Source organism: Falco cherrug, chromosome 3 (genome assembly GCF_023634085.1).
Source record: "Falco cherrug isolate bFalChe1 chromosome 3, bFalChe1.pri, whole genome shotgun sequence".
In the NCBI taxonomy this organism is placed as follows: domain Eukaryota; kingdom Metazoa; phylum Chordata; class Aves; order Falconiformes; family Falconidae; genus Falco; species Falco cherrug.
In genome coordinates, this window is record NC_073699.1 from 59,970,981 (window position 1) to 59,985,959 (window position 14,979).

General features: G+C 41.5%; 1 protein-coding gene across 30 annotated transcripts in view; it reads right to left on the reverse strand.

Annotated features, from left to right (window-relative positions):
* EPB41L3 (erythrocyte membrane protein band 4.1 like 3) overlaps positions 1-14,979 on the reverse strand; it is a 143,281-nt gene that overhangs the window by 63,706 nt on the left and 64,596 nt on the right. For 29 of the 30 annotated variants that reach the window (XM_055705035.1, XM_027805020.2, XM_027805018.2 and 26 more), the window contains exon 2: positions 2,750-2,949. In XM_055705035.1, the coding sequence (XP_055561010.1) occupies positions 2,750-2,938 (189 nt within the window). In that variant the 5' untranslated portion in view covers positions 2,939-2,949. The remainder of the gene's footprint in view (positions 1-2,749; positions 2,950-14,979) is intronic. The other variant, XM_055705039.1, reaches the window with a different exon arrangement.

The window sequence follows — 14,979 nt, forward strand, 5'->3', positions numbered from 1 at the left end:
GACTACAGCAGACATTTGCTTATTTCTAAAAAACAGTACTGATGTTATTTTGGTTTTTAAGGTTCCTGTCTACAGTAAGATCAGGGGAATGTGTCTAGGTTAAAATCATACAAAGGGTTTTCTCTCATTTGTCTGAAGAATAAAACATGCCAAGAACTATTAGAGAAGATCCCCCAAACTATGCTGACATTTTCAGGCACTGAAGTACTTTCAGACTGTATTAAGCCTCTTCTTCCTAAAGAAATCTGACATCCTGGTATCTAGAAAAAAAAAGTGGCCAGTGAAAAACCCATGCACTCAGTGAATTATTTCTACCTCGGCAAGCATAGCTGTATTTTCTCCTAAATTCTCCAACACACTTCTGTGCTGTATTTTAGCAGTATTTTCAGTGTTGTGGACTAAATTATAGGGCAGCACAAGCTGCTTCAAGGTTTGTGTTTTCTGAGCATAAGCTCTCTCATCTCTGTCTATATTACTGTGCCTTACTACAACACATGAAGGGGTATGTTCAAGCCTTCTGAAGCTAGACCCCCTGCTCAAAACAAGCCTTTGGAGTCACAGGATTCAGCAGTAATGATCTTTGATGCTTCGCAGCTTCTCACTGGGGTGTGAAGTGATATTACCAAGCTTGCACAATGTGTGAATCCCATCTACTTATGGCAGTTGCTCAGAAAAGTTAGTGCCCAACCCATGTGATGCCTTCTTGCTCTTTTTCAACAAGATAGGAATGCAGGAAGATAGTAAGATTGCATTATCATACCTGATAGGAAGGATTAATTTCTCTACTAGCTGCTAATCTCAACATGAAGAAGCCTTTTTGTCTTCATTAAAATGTTCTTCTTGTGTGCGTACAGAATGACAACCAAAAGTCACTGTCATCGATTGGCAATTGAAATCTTTCTTCCCAAGGTTCTCTCACATGTGTGATTGCAAAAATCATCAACTTCTACACCGCGATTACAGACAGCAAGAGAGAAAATTTACTCCTTCTATTTGGGGCTTTTAAAATTATACGATTGCTAATAGCTCTGTCTTTTAGTGCTTTGTTTAAGTGGTTCTTTCCTGTGATACAGACACTTAAGCCACTACAAAATATACTAGGCAGATCACTGCAGCTGGATTTGGCAGTCAGCTTACAACAGCAATATTTGGATTCAGGTGGGTAATCTCAATGGGAAGGTCTCACATATCCCTTCACTAACCCAGTTCTTCTATCAAGGCTTCTGCAGACACCGGCTCACAGGTGACCTTTGGGAAAGGAAAGGTTCACACAGAGCATCTCAGGTCTCCAGACACACCCCCATAAACACAAACAAACAAACAGATTTGTTGCCTACGGTTTTTTTTGTGGTTATTTTGAGGCTTGTTTTGGTTTGGGTTTTTTTATTATGAAAAGAAACTTGGGCAGAAAGCTTACTGAAGATGTTTGGAAGAACAAAATTAGTAATACCTATGCCTAGGCCTGACAGAATCACACTTAAAATTAATGATCAGTTTGTGCAGCACCTTTCTCTTTTGGACAAGCAGCCCTGCCTCTCTTCCCCAAAATGCAATTTCTGACCTATTTCGGAAACTATAATTTTCCCATCATCGGTGGATGTGGGAGCAAGAGCAAAGAGGTCTTTGGTGGGTACACAGTGAGGCTGATCAAGGGTTATTGACAGTTAACAATAAAAAAAGCAGTTCTTCCAATGGTTGATCTTCAATAGCGATGAACACTAGAAATCCTACCCTGTCACATTTGTTGTCCCAAGCATTTAGGTAACGTACCTCTAAATGAGGGAGACACAAAAATACTTTGTATCTGAAATTGCTTACACCCCCATTTCTTCTGCACCAACTGCAAGTTTGGGCTGTAGCTCTGTGGAAAAAAGCTTAAAATCCAAGACCACAGCCAGCTCCAAACAGCTTCTACAGGAGTACTCACACTGATCTTAGGTAATGCTTTACATCTGCTTGCTTCACCAGCACTGTCTCCCAACTAGGCAAAATTACGGGACTCCAAACAATCTGAATTTTTCAAAAGGTGGAGGAGGAGTTAGACTGACTCATTCTGCTCTTCAAAGGTGCATGTGAACAGGGGGGGTCATAACCTTACGGAGCTAAGTGTTGTGATTTGTAGGTATCCCATTAATTGTGTATCACTTACCCATGAAGAACGATGTCTGTTAATCCTGTTGACTGGAAATTATTAACAAGAAAAAAAAAAAAGCAGCTTCTGCAAATTTAGTAAGTGCAACAATGAACCAAATGGAAAAGCATGTGATAGCTCTTCTGAAACCTATTACATGAGTAGTTAAAGTAATTATAATGCAGTCATTTCAGAACTATGAGAAGCTTAAGGGACAACTGATTCTTCATGGCTCACACATCAGACAAGGAAGCATGAAATCAGTTTTCGGCAGGTGTCGAAGAAGAAATGAACTCTGAAAACATTTTCAGCTTCTTAAGAATTGGCACTGTTTGCTACCTAATGCAAATGCAAGATCGAAGATGCTTCCTTATATTTAAGCACTGGCGGCAGAAAGACTTGACATGAATTTCAAACCATTCTGTGCGAGAACTATCATTTTTTAAATGCTAAAGACAAACCAGTCAAGATCTACAGCATCACACTAAGCAGCCCTCCGTGTGTATCTGAATAGACATTTCCACTCCTAACACACCAGCCTTGTTATTTCCCAGGAGCCGTAAAAGCAGGCATGTAGCTAGTTGTGTGCAGTGAGCATACATGCACAGGCTCCCTTACCTGCTCCTTCTTCACTGGCGTGCTGTGGGCTGCCACAGCCGAGAACTGCTCGAGCGCGTTTTGATGCTCTTCGCTCGGCTGCTGCTGCTCCTGCGGCTGGGTCTCCGCTGCCCCTTGCTGCGCAGCGCCCTCCTGCTGATCCTGCTCTTTATCCTTGGACTCAGAGTCCGATCCTGATTCTGTAGTCATGGTTGGTTATTCTGTAAGAGAAGGTGAGCAGACTTACTGAGTACAATCTCATAAATGCGAATTTGTAAGCTAGGCTTAGCGATTGGAGAAACACCGCGTGCAAAGTTTTAGTCTTAATATGCTCAAGACTTTAAAACTAAAGTGGCTGTCACGCTGGCCCAATGAGGATCCCAAGGAACGCTTCCCTGGTGCAAAATAACAGGTCTAAATCCATCCGTACTCTAAGGGAGAGCGTGTTGCCATAAAATCTTATTCTACATCATAATATACAGACATCACAGGTCTTATGTTCAAGTTAAATATAGACATACAGTTCTACATAGTTCGTAACTCATAAAAGGAGAGTAACACAATGAGAAAAGCTTGTGTGATGGAGTGCCCTAAACCCAACACAACTCACTGCATTTTGGGTTTCTAAACCATGTGTAAACTTTTGAAAACATTCAAATTTTTGATCTTTACATTGAAGTCAACAGGACTTGAACTCCTAGCACCTGCACTCCCTTTTGTAAATGGACTCAGGTACTTTTGAGCTTCCAGGCAACAGATATACTAGAAACACCTGAAGTGGGCCCACCAACATCAGTTCAAATGTACAACTGTCTTCACGCCCAATTCTGTCCTTCCTGCTTGAATTCATCCATGTCTGCTACTTCTTTCTAAATGCTAGAGCACCCAAAAGATAAATACTTCATTAAGTCATTCTAAGAGTTAGATTTAAAGTGATTATGACTTTCCTTGAACGTGAAAAGTTTATGTTTGAACTTTTTACAGTACTAAATCAAATGAAAATATTAGCAATATTCAAAGTCTTAACTATTTCAATTAAATAGTTTTGTTACAAATAGATAGTTGGCACCCAATTCTCAAACCACATACAAGCAAAACCCAACTTAAAAAAAACCCTGTGATTTTGTATCAAAACAAGGATTTGAAAAAGCAGACTGTGCCAGTTCAGCAAGGAGAGTGTGCTTTTATGTTTGTTACTCATACACTCTTATCCTTGAGCATTTTGCTTTTAAGCAGCTTGAATACAAACCAGCCTGGTGCAATCTATTTCTGTTTATCATCAGTCCATGATTTCTTTAACCTGGTAACCATAGCTACTATGTAATTATAAGCAGTTCCACAGAATATACATCTGCTAATTCATCTGCTAGAAGGTCACCATCAACTCTTCACATACACTACAATGTTTACTAGTAGAAGCAGGTTTACGGAAAATCACAAAAAAGTACAGTTGTTTTTTTTCCCCCCCCCCATTTAAATGCTTAATAAGCAACACTGCTCGACAGAAAATGTTTTAAATGAGGCCAATTACTGTTTTAAAACTCATTTACGTATTCTGCACTTTCAAGGCTAAGTTCTCCAGTGAATACACGGCTCTGTACAGCAAGCAAGTGCACAGCATTCAGCCTCTGCCCATTTTTTGCGCTGCATGTGAGGATAGGCGTGCACGTTCCTCCCTCCTGCATGCCAAAACAGCACGAGAAAGAAGCGGAACTAGAAAGCATACATGGCAGATTTATGCTTCAGGCCACATTCTCAAAGCACTACCATATGACACACTTGTTTAGGAATACATCAAATTTCTACACTCAAACTGGAACAGCTATTTCAAAAATACCTTTTAAAATTTATTGTTTAACAAATGTTCATCAGCATCTACAAAAAGCAATAATTAACTCATGCCTATTAAAACGTGACAGTCAGAAAGGCATTCTTCTAAGCAAGCTTCAGATGTCCACATCTGAGATGGTCACTTTAAACGCAGAGGAGAAAACCAGATGTTTCAGAGAGCGCTTCACCTGACCTATTTTAGATGCCTGCTTTAAGCTGAAATAAATCACAACTTGGACAACTTTGTCTGACTCACTAGGAAGAAAGCCTAAACAAGTTCCTCCAAAAGTAGATCAAACCAACCCATCCTCCCATTTTCAGTCCTGTTAAACACCGGGTTTTGTACACTTTAAAAATTAAATTGCAGAACAATGTTAATCTCTCAGAGTTTTGTTTTGCCCATCTGTCACATCAACGTGAAATACATTCTTCATCTGGTGCTATTACAGTTGCCTTGCTTTAAAAGCACCCAGGTCCCCACAAACTTCGTAATTTTTTTCCCTTGCTCTCAAAACCATGTTTTGTACAAGTATATGAAGATATGAAACGCAAACTAATCAAATAATTCAATAAAATCAAACTATGTATTTGAATTTCCCCCCAGAAATTATTAATTAGGAAGTAACAAAAAGCTAACTTACAGCTACAAAAATCATCGCTCAAACAACACCAAACAGCAGAGATGACCAATACAAAGTGTAATGCATGGAAGCTGTAGTACAAAGTCTTTTTTGCCCCCTCTTTATACGAGTAAGAGCAGTAAATAGAAAGGAACTGTCATACTTGCTGTTGGAAAGAGTCAGCACAAGTATCTTGAGGCATTAATCTATATAGGATCAGATTGCCAGCTGATAAACATCAGAAGCCTGCCTTCCTTCAGCCACCATCACTGCCTCTCTGGAAGCTCATTTCTGCACCCTGTATAGCTTCTTTCCTAATTATCATTTTTATCCTGGCTGTTCTTGAGCATGGACACACGGCCATTTAAATTAGCCCCATAAAACACAACTTCATGTAGCAGGAGATGAAAACAAGTTTTACTCTTCTTGCCAGTTATTACCTTGCATCTCAAGGAACAACAAATGTGATTCTTAACTTCTTCTGGGACAGTCCCACATGAAGCTGAGCCTTACCACACTGTGAGTTACTCTCTGGGACACGTTTTCTCTCCAGTTACACGAGTCCTGGCTTGCTCTAAGAGTGCTTTATTAGAAAACTTTTGGTGCGTTATCAAATATTTTAGTATAAGCAATTCCCTGGATACAATATTCCTGTCATTAGTCAGACAGCAGATGGATTTAATTAACCCAGGGTTACCCATTTCCAAATGTCTTCCTTATTTCCCTTTGCATACAATATGTTTAATAACAAATACGGAGAACAAAACACTATTGATTTCACACTGCTATCTTACAGACATAAACAGAAGCAAAGCAAACAAATTTTGAATCCGATTTTTTTTAACAGACTCTTCAGACGACTGTATCAGGATTTATCTCACTTCAGCTAGTGCAGGTTGAAAATACCTAAATTACAAGGCAGAAAACCTTCTCTCAGTGCTAACCAGCAGGTTGTTTTGCCTTCCTCAGCAAACAGCTGCTTATACAAATGGACTTTGAAAGCATTTCAGTTTTTATAAATGGCACAGTAACCCTCCCAGAAAGAGGCAGTTTCACTTATTGGAAGAAGTAACAGTAATCTTAAGAAATTTAACAACATAAATATTATTCTACCTTTGTGTGCATGCAGCAAACCTGGCAGAATAGCTAGTAGTGTCTACACATTTGCCAAACATGTAATTGGCCGAGAATTTCTTACTCTTGTTTGATTACTTTATTTACTACACCTGGCTATGTATCAAAACCATGACTTCTAATGTGAATTTCAGTACAGGAAGAAAGAAATCACTGAAGTTCCTTAAACTTTTCCTGTTGCCAGCACAACCCCTGTATCAAATTCCCCTTTCCAGCAAACAGAAAACAAACTAATGAAAAGAAACCAAGAGCACTACTTTATACAAATGAGGTAATACTATGCAAGCCAGATGTGCCCTTGGATAGCTAAGTTTTGGCTTACAACCCAATATTCAAAGATTCCAAAAGATTAGCAGAGTCCAAACTTAACACAGATGCTGGTAATACTGGATAGTCTAAGGCTAAAGTCAATTTGGCTACAAAATTCAATCGGAATGAAAATCAAGTCTTTTGATTAAAGAGGAAAATAAAAAGCCAAGAACTAGCTTATTTTAATCTACTACTTAAAAATTAAGCTAAAAATGTATGTACTTTCAGCAGTGTCAAGGTTTAAAATAGAAGTGTTTGAGAGCGCTGCAGAAGAATAATTAAGGGAAGATGAATTAATAGACTATCAAGGTATTAAAACACAACTTCAAAAAAATACATGACATTTTCAAATCATTTTCAGTAGACTGAATCACAGAAAAGAAATCTTTTCGTGCCCTTACACTAGACAAAGTAAGGACATTATATACAGATTGCTGAACCTGCAAACCACTTGCACAAAAAGCCTACATTCTAAAACCTTCCAACACACCTACTCCTTGTTAGCTACAGCTACCAACATATTGCAGCATGGGAGATTACCAATTACTTGCTATAGACTTAAAGCACATAATTACCTTTTCTTTATACAGGAACCAAAACCATGTTGTCCTCTACTAATAATTATCTGAGCAGGCAAAGCCCAGGCTATGTCACCTGGTCCCCTCCAGCAAGTGACAGTCACAAACTACCACATATATTCACACATTCAGCAAGTTATTTGACTCCTTGCCTCCCATTCTGAGAGCACAGACCTTCTGGATTGCATCTACTGAGCAACAAAATTCACAGCTAATTGACAGCAGAGTCCACAGTTTAATTAACCTAGAAGTCACTAATAAACCTTTATTTATACATAAATACATGCTAGTGAAAATATCTGTTGTATTAAGCAAACGGAAATCACATTACAGAAGAAATTGGAAATTAATTCTGAATAAATTGTGATGTAGTGACAAAACAAAATTGAACCAAGTATAATTAAATGAAATATACGAAGCCAATATTTTCTGTAATGCAGAGATTAATGATTTACATTTAAATGCTTTTTTGATCTAATTAGTTCTCTTTGTGGAAAGTTCTCCTTTAATTACAACAATTTCTGAATATTGTTATAAATCACTGCAAAGGTCCAATTTTGGAAGTTATGTAAGAAAATAATGATTCCATACTTCAAAAATAATGTTCCGCATAATAAGAGACATATTTATCCAATAACGATGAGATGCTGGTGAGAAGAGCATATGGACAACAATATTGCTGCTATAAGCAGTAACAGAAATGTCAATATATGTTTCAAGAGAAGAATACACGCCAGAACGCCGACTTCTGAGCTTGAAATATAAACTGTATTCATCAAACTGCTCGAAGCCTCAGCTCACTTCATTCCAGTTGGGTTCCTTACCAGGAAAAACACACTTTTTGTTGATCCTCTTTAATGTGGGTGAGTTTTGCCCCCACGTGCAGGAGGCACCTAATCCACAAAAGCCCAGTGCAGGGTCCCCAGGAGAAAGGAGAGGCAGGACCTCTGCTGAGCTTCACCAGGAGTTAAGACCAGCTCTTTCTTTACCCATTGCCATCCTCCAGCGCTGGCAGCAACCAGAGGTCTTACAAAGGAGGCTTCTCCCTGGGATTACGGTTTCTCCGGTGGACACCAACAAGCCAAAGCGACTGCTGAGATGTGGTCTGAACGGACACAGGGGGGAAACAACCCTAAGAAGGGCAACAGGATGCCCCTTCCCAACTGCATGCCCCTGTCACCTCTCTCGTGCCAGCACCAGCGTAATTTTGGGGGACCAGGCAGCTCAGCTGGGAGGGCTGAATCTCCCCAGCCTGAGGACAGGGAACAGCACCCCTCCTTTGGTCATCAGTGGGCATCCCGTCTGTCCAACAGGACTGTGAGGCTCCAGCCCAGCAAGTGCAACCCTTATACCTAAACTCACAAACACACCGACGTACCGAGAATTTAGCATTGCACCTTGAACATATACATACAACAAACACAAACACGTTAAGAGTCAGCACATGGAAAAAACACTGAAAATCAAATAAGTAATTAACAAGGGAGATGAGGAAAACCAAGGGAGAAAGGTGCTAAACATCAGGATGACCTGCAATCATGCCAGCACAGCATGCTCTGGGTTAAGTCACTGAACAGGTCTGGTGACACAAGCCAAGGGCCCAAGCGTTGGTGCATGAGAGAGACTTCAGAGAGAACATGGAGGTGTTAGTAAGCAATAAAAAAAAGGTTGGCTGGAGGTATTGCAACACATAGCACAAGTTAAAGTATTTGTTTGGCCTTCTAGACAGCTGTATCACACAGATTTCTTTAAAGTTTCTTGATGAAGATGAAAGAAAAAAAAATGGAGGCAACATCTGAAGAAGGAGTCATGTAATCTGGAGGAGATGGAGGAGACACCTTAGAAGCAGCAGACAAATCCTTCAAAGGGGACAAAAAGGCAATTCCTCCTAAGGACCCAACACTGCCCCAGGCACCTATGCACCTGTCTGGTTCCACCACCAAAGCAGCTGAAAGCTTCTGGAGAGATTATCCTCTGCCTGGCAAGGGTGGGGACAAGAAGCATCAGAAGCTTTTAAATGGTGGAAGGGAAGGGGAATATATCAGAGCGCGGCTGTATACCAAAGCAGAACCCAGGACACATGACTCTGGGACAAACATGAAAGACCAACATCGACATAAAAGAAGAATTGAAGACTAGGATGCAAAGCGACTTACGATCAGCAAGTGATGCGGCTAACAGTAAGAAGAGAGTCTACAAATACATTATAAGGAAAACCAGGGCTGTTACCAAACACAAGAGAGGCTGAATTATTCAGTGCCTCATTTCACAGCTGGGACCAGGTACTCAGAGCATCTTTCACCTGATGTGCACGATGTACAAGCACAGGCTGATGGAGCAAGGGCTGAACAGAGTGCACACGTCAGTAAGCCAGGCGGTTTCAAGCCAGCAGGAACCACTGGAAATGCCCCTCCAGTGCCTGGGGAGTTACCAGCAATAATCATCTCTAAACCATGAACTGCTGGCTTGCAGATGTCAGAGAGGCCAGGTAAAGTCTAAAAGAAATGAAAAGACCCAACACTGGGCCCAACCTTAAAAAGGAAAGTGGGGTTGGAAAAACCAGAAATCACAGTGTACTTTTAATAACAGAGCAGTTACTAGAGGCACATTGCTAAAGGATTTCTAATCCTGTAAAAATAATGAGATTAGAGAAAAAAAAAAAAAAAGAAGAAAAGAAAACACCAGTCAACATGCATATATCAAAAAGTCATGACAAACGAGTGTAATGTCTCTCTCGCTCTCTCTGACAGGGCCTCTGTCCCAGCTGATAAAAAGAAAGTGGTACAGACGACACAGCCTATCTTTAGAAAGGCTTTTAAAACAGTCCCACATGACTTTTTCATGAGTGAACCACAGGAATAGTTTAAATGATAAAAAGGGGGAAAAAAAAGGGGGGACAGGGGGGGAGGGGGAAGGCGGAAAGTGATTAAAAACCCCAAACCCTAGCCTAAAGTTATCAGTAGCATAATGACAGCCTGTGAGAACTTATCGATTTGAGGAATCACAGCCCTTTGAGCAACAGTGAAGGAAGGAAGAATGCCCGATTTGTGCTTAGCATCACACCAGGGAGGCTGGGCACGCTGCTGGCGTCCTCACCAGACTTAAAGAACAGAAAATCAGTCTGACAGAAGACCATATATACACACTGAATCAGACTACATTCTTGTAAGGGTAATGGCAACAGGAGTGGGGACCTCAGAAGCGAAAAGTGATGGGGAAGCTATGGGTTAGCCAGCAGGAATGAAGCAGCGTGAGGGTCTGAAGTCACACATTAAACAAGACGAATTTCAGTCTGGGACAGGATGACGGAACTCTTCTGCCTTCTGCGGCATCAGGGAAAAGTATACAGCATATTGTATTTCAGCCTGGGATTCATATTTTTTAAAAAATATGCATTAAATAGTGTCAAGAGAGTAGAAAGAATGATAATAGGTTTAGAAAACATGACCAGGGGAAAAAGGTTTAAGGAGTTGAATTCATTTACCCTGGGAAAGGGAACAGAGAGAGGGGAGCTGCTAAGAGCCTTGCAATACACACAAGCTTCTTGAAGAAAGTAAACAAGCATTTGCTAACAGCGGAGCAAGAACTTGATTGGCATCAGGTAGGATTTAGAGGAGACAAGTATATCAACTATAATGACTGTCAAGAAGAGATTATCTATAGCTGTGTGGAGTCATCGTTGGAGATGTACAGATAAACAGCCACAGCAAAATTCTTTGTCTGCAACTTTATAAAGCATAAACAACTAAAATTTTGTTGGTTTTGCTACCTTTTCCACTTGGGTCAGCAACTCTGAATTCACAAAATGCATATACTTGCTTCTGCTTCAGAGCATCTGGATGCACAGGGTAACATTTTTATTTCCTGTTTTCCTTTCATTTCTGTGATTCAGTGCCATTACCTGGGTCTGTTTTGCCGGCTTGATGGGTGGCTTCCCACAGCAATAAAACCCAGAAACACTGCAATTTCTGTTGCCCCTCCTGAACAAAAGGTTTATGAAGAATATGACTGACCGGATTCCTGAAAGACAACAGATGACCTTTTGGAGGTCATGTCACCTAGACCACCCCCAAGGCTATCCTGATTTCTGAACAGGACAAGAAAAATCAGGCCACCATAACATGTTTTGGCTGGGTTTTTTCCCACCCTGCTGACCCAAGCAGTTTTCCCTATGGGCCAACGTGGATTTACCAGAGTTAGGAGGGAACTGCATTCTTCCACCAAACTCTCTGTACAGGTCTGCAGGCATGGGGTGCAGTTGCAGCTGCACTCTTCCATGCACCCAGAGCAGGGACTGTCTCTGACACCCTCATCCCTCAGTAGCAAGATTCATCCACCAGCTCTAGAAGCAGGATCATGGCCACTGCCCACCCCTCGCACTGCGGTTCCTGCAGATGGCTCCCGTCTGGGTAAGAGACCACACAGGCAAGCTGGCAAACACATCCCTTCCTGGGGGTGCTGGGAGGAGCTATAGAAGTGCATAGTGATTAAACCCAAGCCTGATGGCTATTTCATTCATATTAAAAAAAAAAAAAAACCACCAAAAAACCCACCCACCAATAAAAACAGCAACAACAGGAAAAAAAACCGACCCCAAAAAGGTGAAAGGAGGACTCCTGAGAAACACAAGAAACTGCTGCTTATAAAAGGCTTCAGCAAAACGTCTGCTCACTGAAAAGCTTTAATACAGAAATACTGCAATGGCAGGAAGGTAAGGGGGAGCAGAAATAATACGCAAACAATAAATAAGTATGCTGAGAAACAACAGGGAATTACAGGCGGGAGGCAGACGTGAGGAGGAGAAGGGAATGAAGGAACCAGTAATGGGGACTACAGCAGCATCCCACAGATGCTGGCCATGAGAGAATTGCAGAGGAACATTCCCAACTTCACTCTTTCCTCATTTCAGTTTTTTTTTTCTAAAAAAAATTAAAAATCCAGGCAGAAGAAAACACAAAACTGCTTGTAGTGCTGTGATTGCAACCGATTGATAAATATTTCATTCAGGAACTAAAAAGGCAAGAAAGAGCCCTCAATGGCTCACCCTGATTTTCTGCAGACAAGTGGCTTTGATTACTTGGGTTACATTTACATGAGGTTTTGACCTTCCTGAATCGCTCTGGAGCCAAATGTTCACGTGGGCCCCTCTGTGCATCATTCACTATTTAAAAGTTGTACTTAATGCTACAGAGACTGAATGTGCTTCAGGCATCAGATCATTAAAGTTCGTATTCTCTTATATTGAGCAGAAAATAGAATAGATTCAAAATTTAAAATAAAAAAGAAAACAAAACCAAACTAGAGTTGCATGAGTTGCTGACACATGGCAGGTGTGCTACATTATCACACCACCTACCCCCAGGCCAAAATACTGTAACACCTGTGAACAATATTTTCTGTTTCACACACTACCTAAACAGACTGTGCTCCAGCGCTCCCAAGCTGGTGACCTGCCTAACCTCACAGAAATCAGGGAATCAGATAGGCAAGGAACAGGTCACAGCATCAAGCCCATCTCCTTCAAGGGCTTCCCGCTCCCTCCCACCAGATATTTCTTTCCAGCTCAGGTGATGTAAAAGCCTACAAAGTAAAACAAAAAATGATGAACTGTAATTTAAACTATCAACATGGCTCTTCTGATTTCCTGGACATCTTACAAGCTAGAATACAGCAACAAAACCAGTTGGGTTTTGTTTTATTTTACTGAGTGGTGCTTGGAAACATCACTGTACATCAATGATGTACAATGTACAGCCTACTACTTGCAAAAGCGATATGGTATTACGATTTTTTTCCCACTTTTGTAGTGAATGGATACTTTCCCCCCATTTTTATGGTTTAGGGGTGGGATTCTTCTTTTGCATTTTTTGTAGCCTTTTCTCCAACCCAGTGTGGTTCAAGGATGGAAAAAGGGAAGCACTTGGGGCAGAGAAGACAGAGGTTTTGCAGTCAGCTGGCTAACGCCTCTCTCAGCCAGGCACTGCCATTCCCATCGCATGAGACGCATGTTAGCACTGCGGCCGAAAGCCCGGCACAGGCCACACGCACTGCTGGCCTGAAGCACACTCAGCTTCAGCTGGCCACAGCGTTTTGCATAAACCTGCCCAGAACTGAGCCTTTTAAAATCTTTTTTAAAGAGGTCATGAATCATTTCTTCTTGGAGGCAGCCATCCAACACTGGAAATGCAAGACAAGGTGCTCGAGCGATGGCTTCCCCCACCGCATCCTAGACCAGCACCCACTCTCCATCACTGGGGAGGCTCCAGGTTTTCTTGAACACTGGATTAAAACATATGGGAAAACCTCCAACTCAGGCAGATGTAAAAGGAAGGAAGAAGTCACAGGCAGCAAAAAACCACAGAGGAACCATCCCTGAATCCATGGGTCCTAGCTAAAGCCGGCTCTGTCTGAGAAGAGTGATGGTGCTGAGGCTGGGACAAAAGTGCTCCTAAATTAACCTTCCTCTCCACACACACACACACACACACACAGAGTATCATTGTAATTTTACATTCTATTTTTCAACTTTTGAAGGTATTAAATGTGTCTGATGCAGTAAGGCTACATGGTGAGGGATCATAGCGTGTTTAGTCATAATAGCTTTTGTTTTTCTGAAATGGATTATTCACTTTGTATTTAGATTTTAATCTTCTGGGCATTCACGTCAGTTTTGAACGTAAAACACACCCTGCAATATCAAGTAATAGACTTTCCAGTTTGGAGCACCACGTCAGGAAACCACTGGCTCCCCAAGCAAATTAAAATCTTGTGAGTCTGAACGACTAAACCCATGGCATCAAGCAGCCAGCTTTTTATGCCTGAACTCTTTTAGGAGCCCCATGCTCCCCAGCACTTTCATTACCTGCTACAGATCACAAAAACACCATTTATTTGGAACCAGCAGCTAGCCCATGGAACCCATGCTTCAGGTTACACTGGCACCCCAAAACCATCCTCCCAGCCCTACGCAGAGGGCACCTCAAAGCCACCAGCTGTTAAATAATGTGTTGGACGCAAACCAAGACCCACAGATGGTGTGGGAGCAGGGACTTCCAGGAACGACTCAGTCAGTGGAAACGCACGGAACAACAAGAATATTTACGGCGGATCCAGGCATCTGCAGAGTAGAGCAATCTCAGTTAAAATCACCGAGTAAGCGGGATTCTCTCCCAGCTTCAGTTATGCTTTGGTTACGTGTTTTAGCTACATGTTTCCAACGCACATATTGTCCCAATGCATACTAGTTAAGTCCTGAGGGTCCTTTGCATGATGAGCTCTACAAGGAATTAAGAGCAAGCTTTCTCTATCTTCACGTAACATCCCAATAAAGCCAAAACCTTTCACCATCTGTGCAGCTACACGAAACTATGAGGATTTGAAGACCAGCATCCAATACAGCCTGACAAAAAATAGCTATCTTTAAAGAGGTTCTAACCCTTTTTACCTATTAAACCCTGAAATGCTATACATACAGCTGTTTAGTAATTACATTATATACTCCTGACCCAGTATTATACTGGATTAACGCTGTCTCTGAAGATGGACATTACCAGATCTGGCAACTCCTCCTCAATGTGTATCACTATCTTGGGACTTAAGAGACATACAAGTGACAACAGCTCAGAGAGGCCAGAAAGGGTTGAGGCAATGGGGACAAGCCAGGTGGCTTGAAGTGCCCCTGCAAGACAGTGGTCAGAAAAAGAACAGGGGAGGAAGGGAGGAGGGGAAGAGTAAGAAAGTAGAAAGTGGCAATGATGCAGCTTTAATCACAAAAATCCAA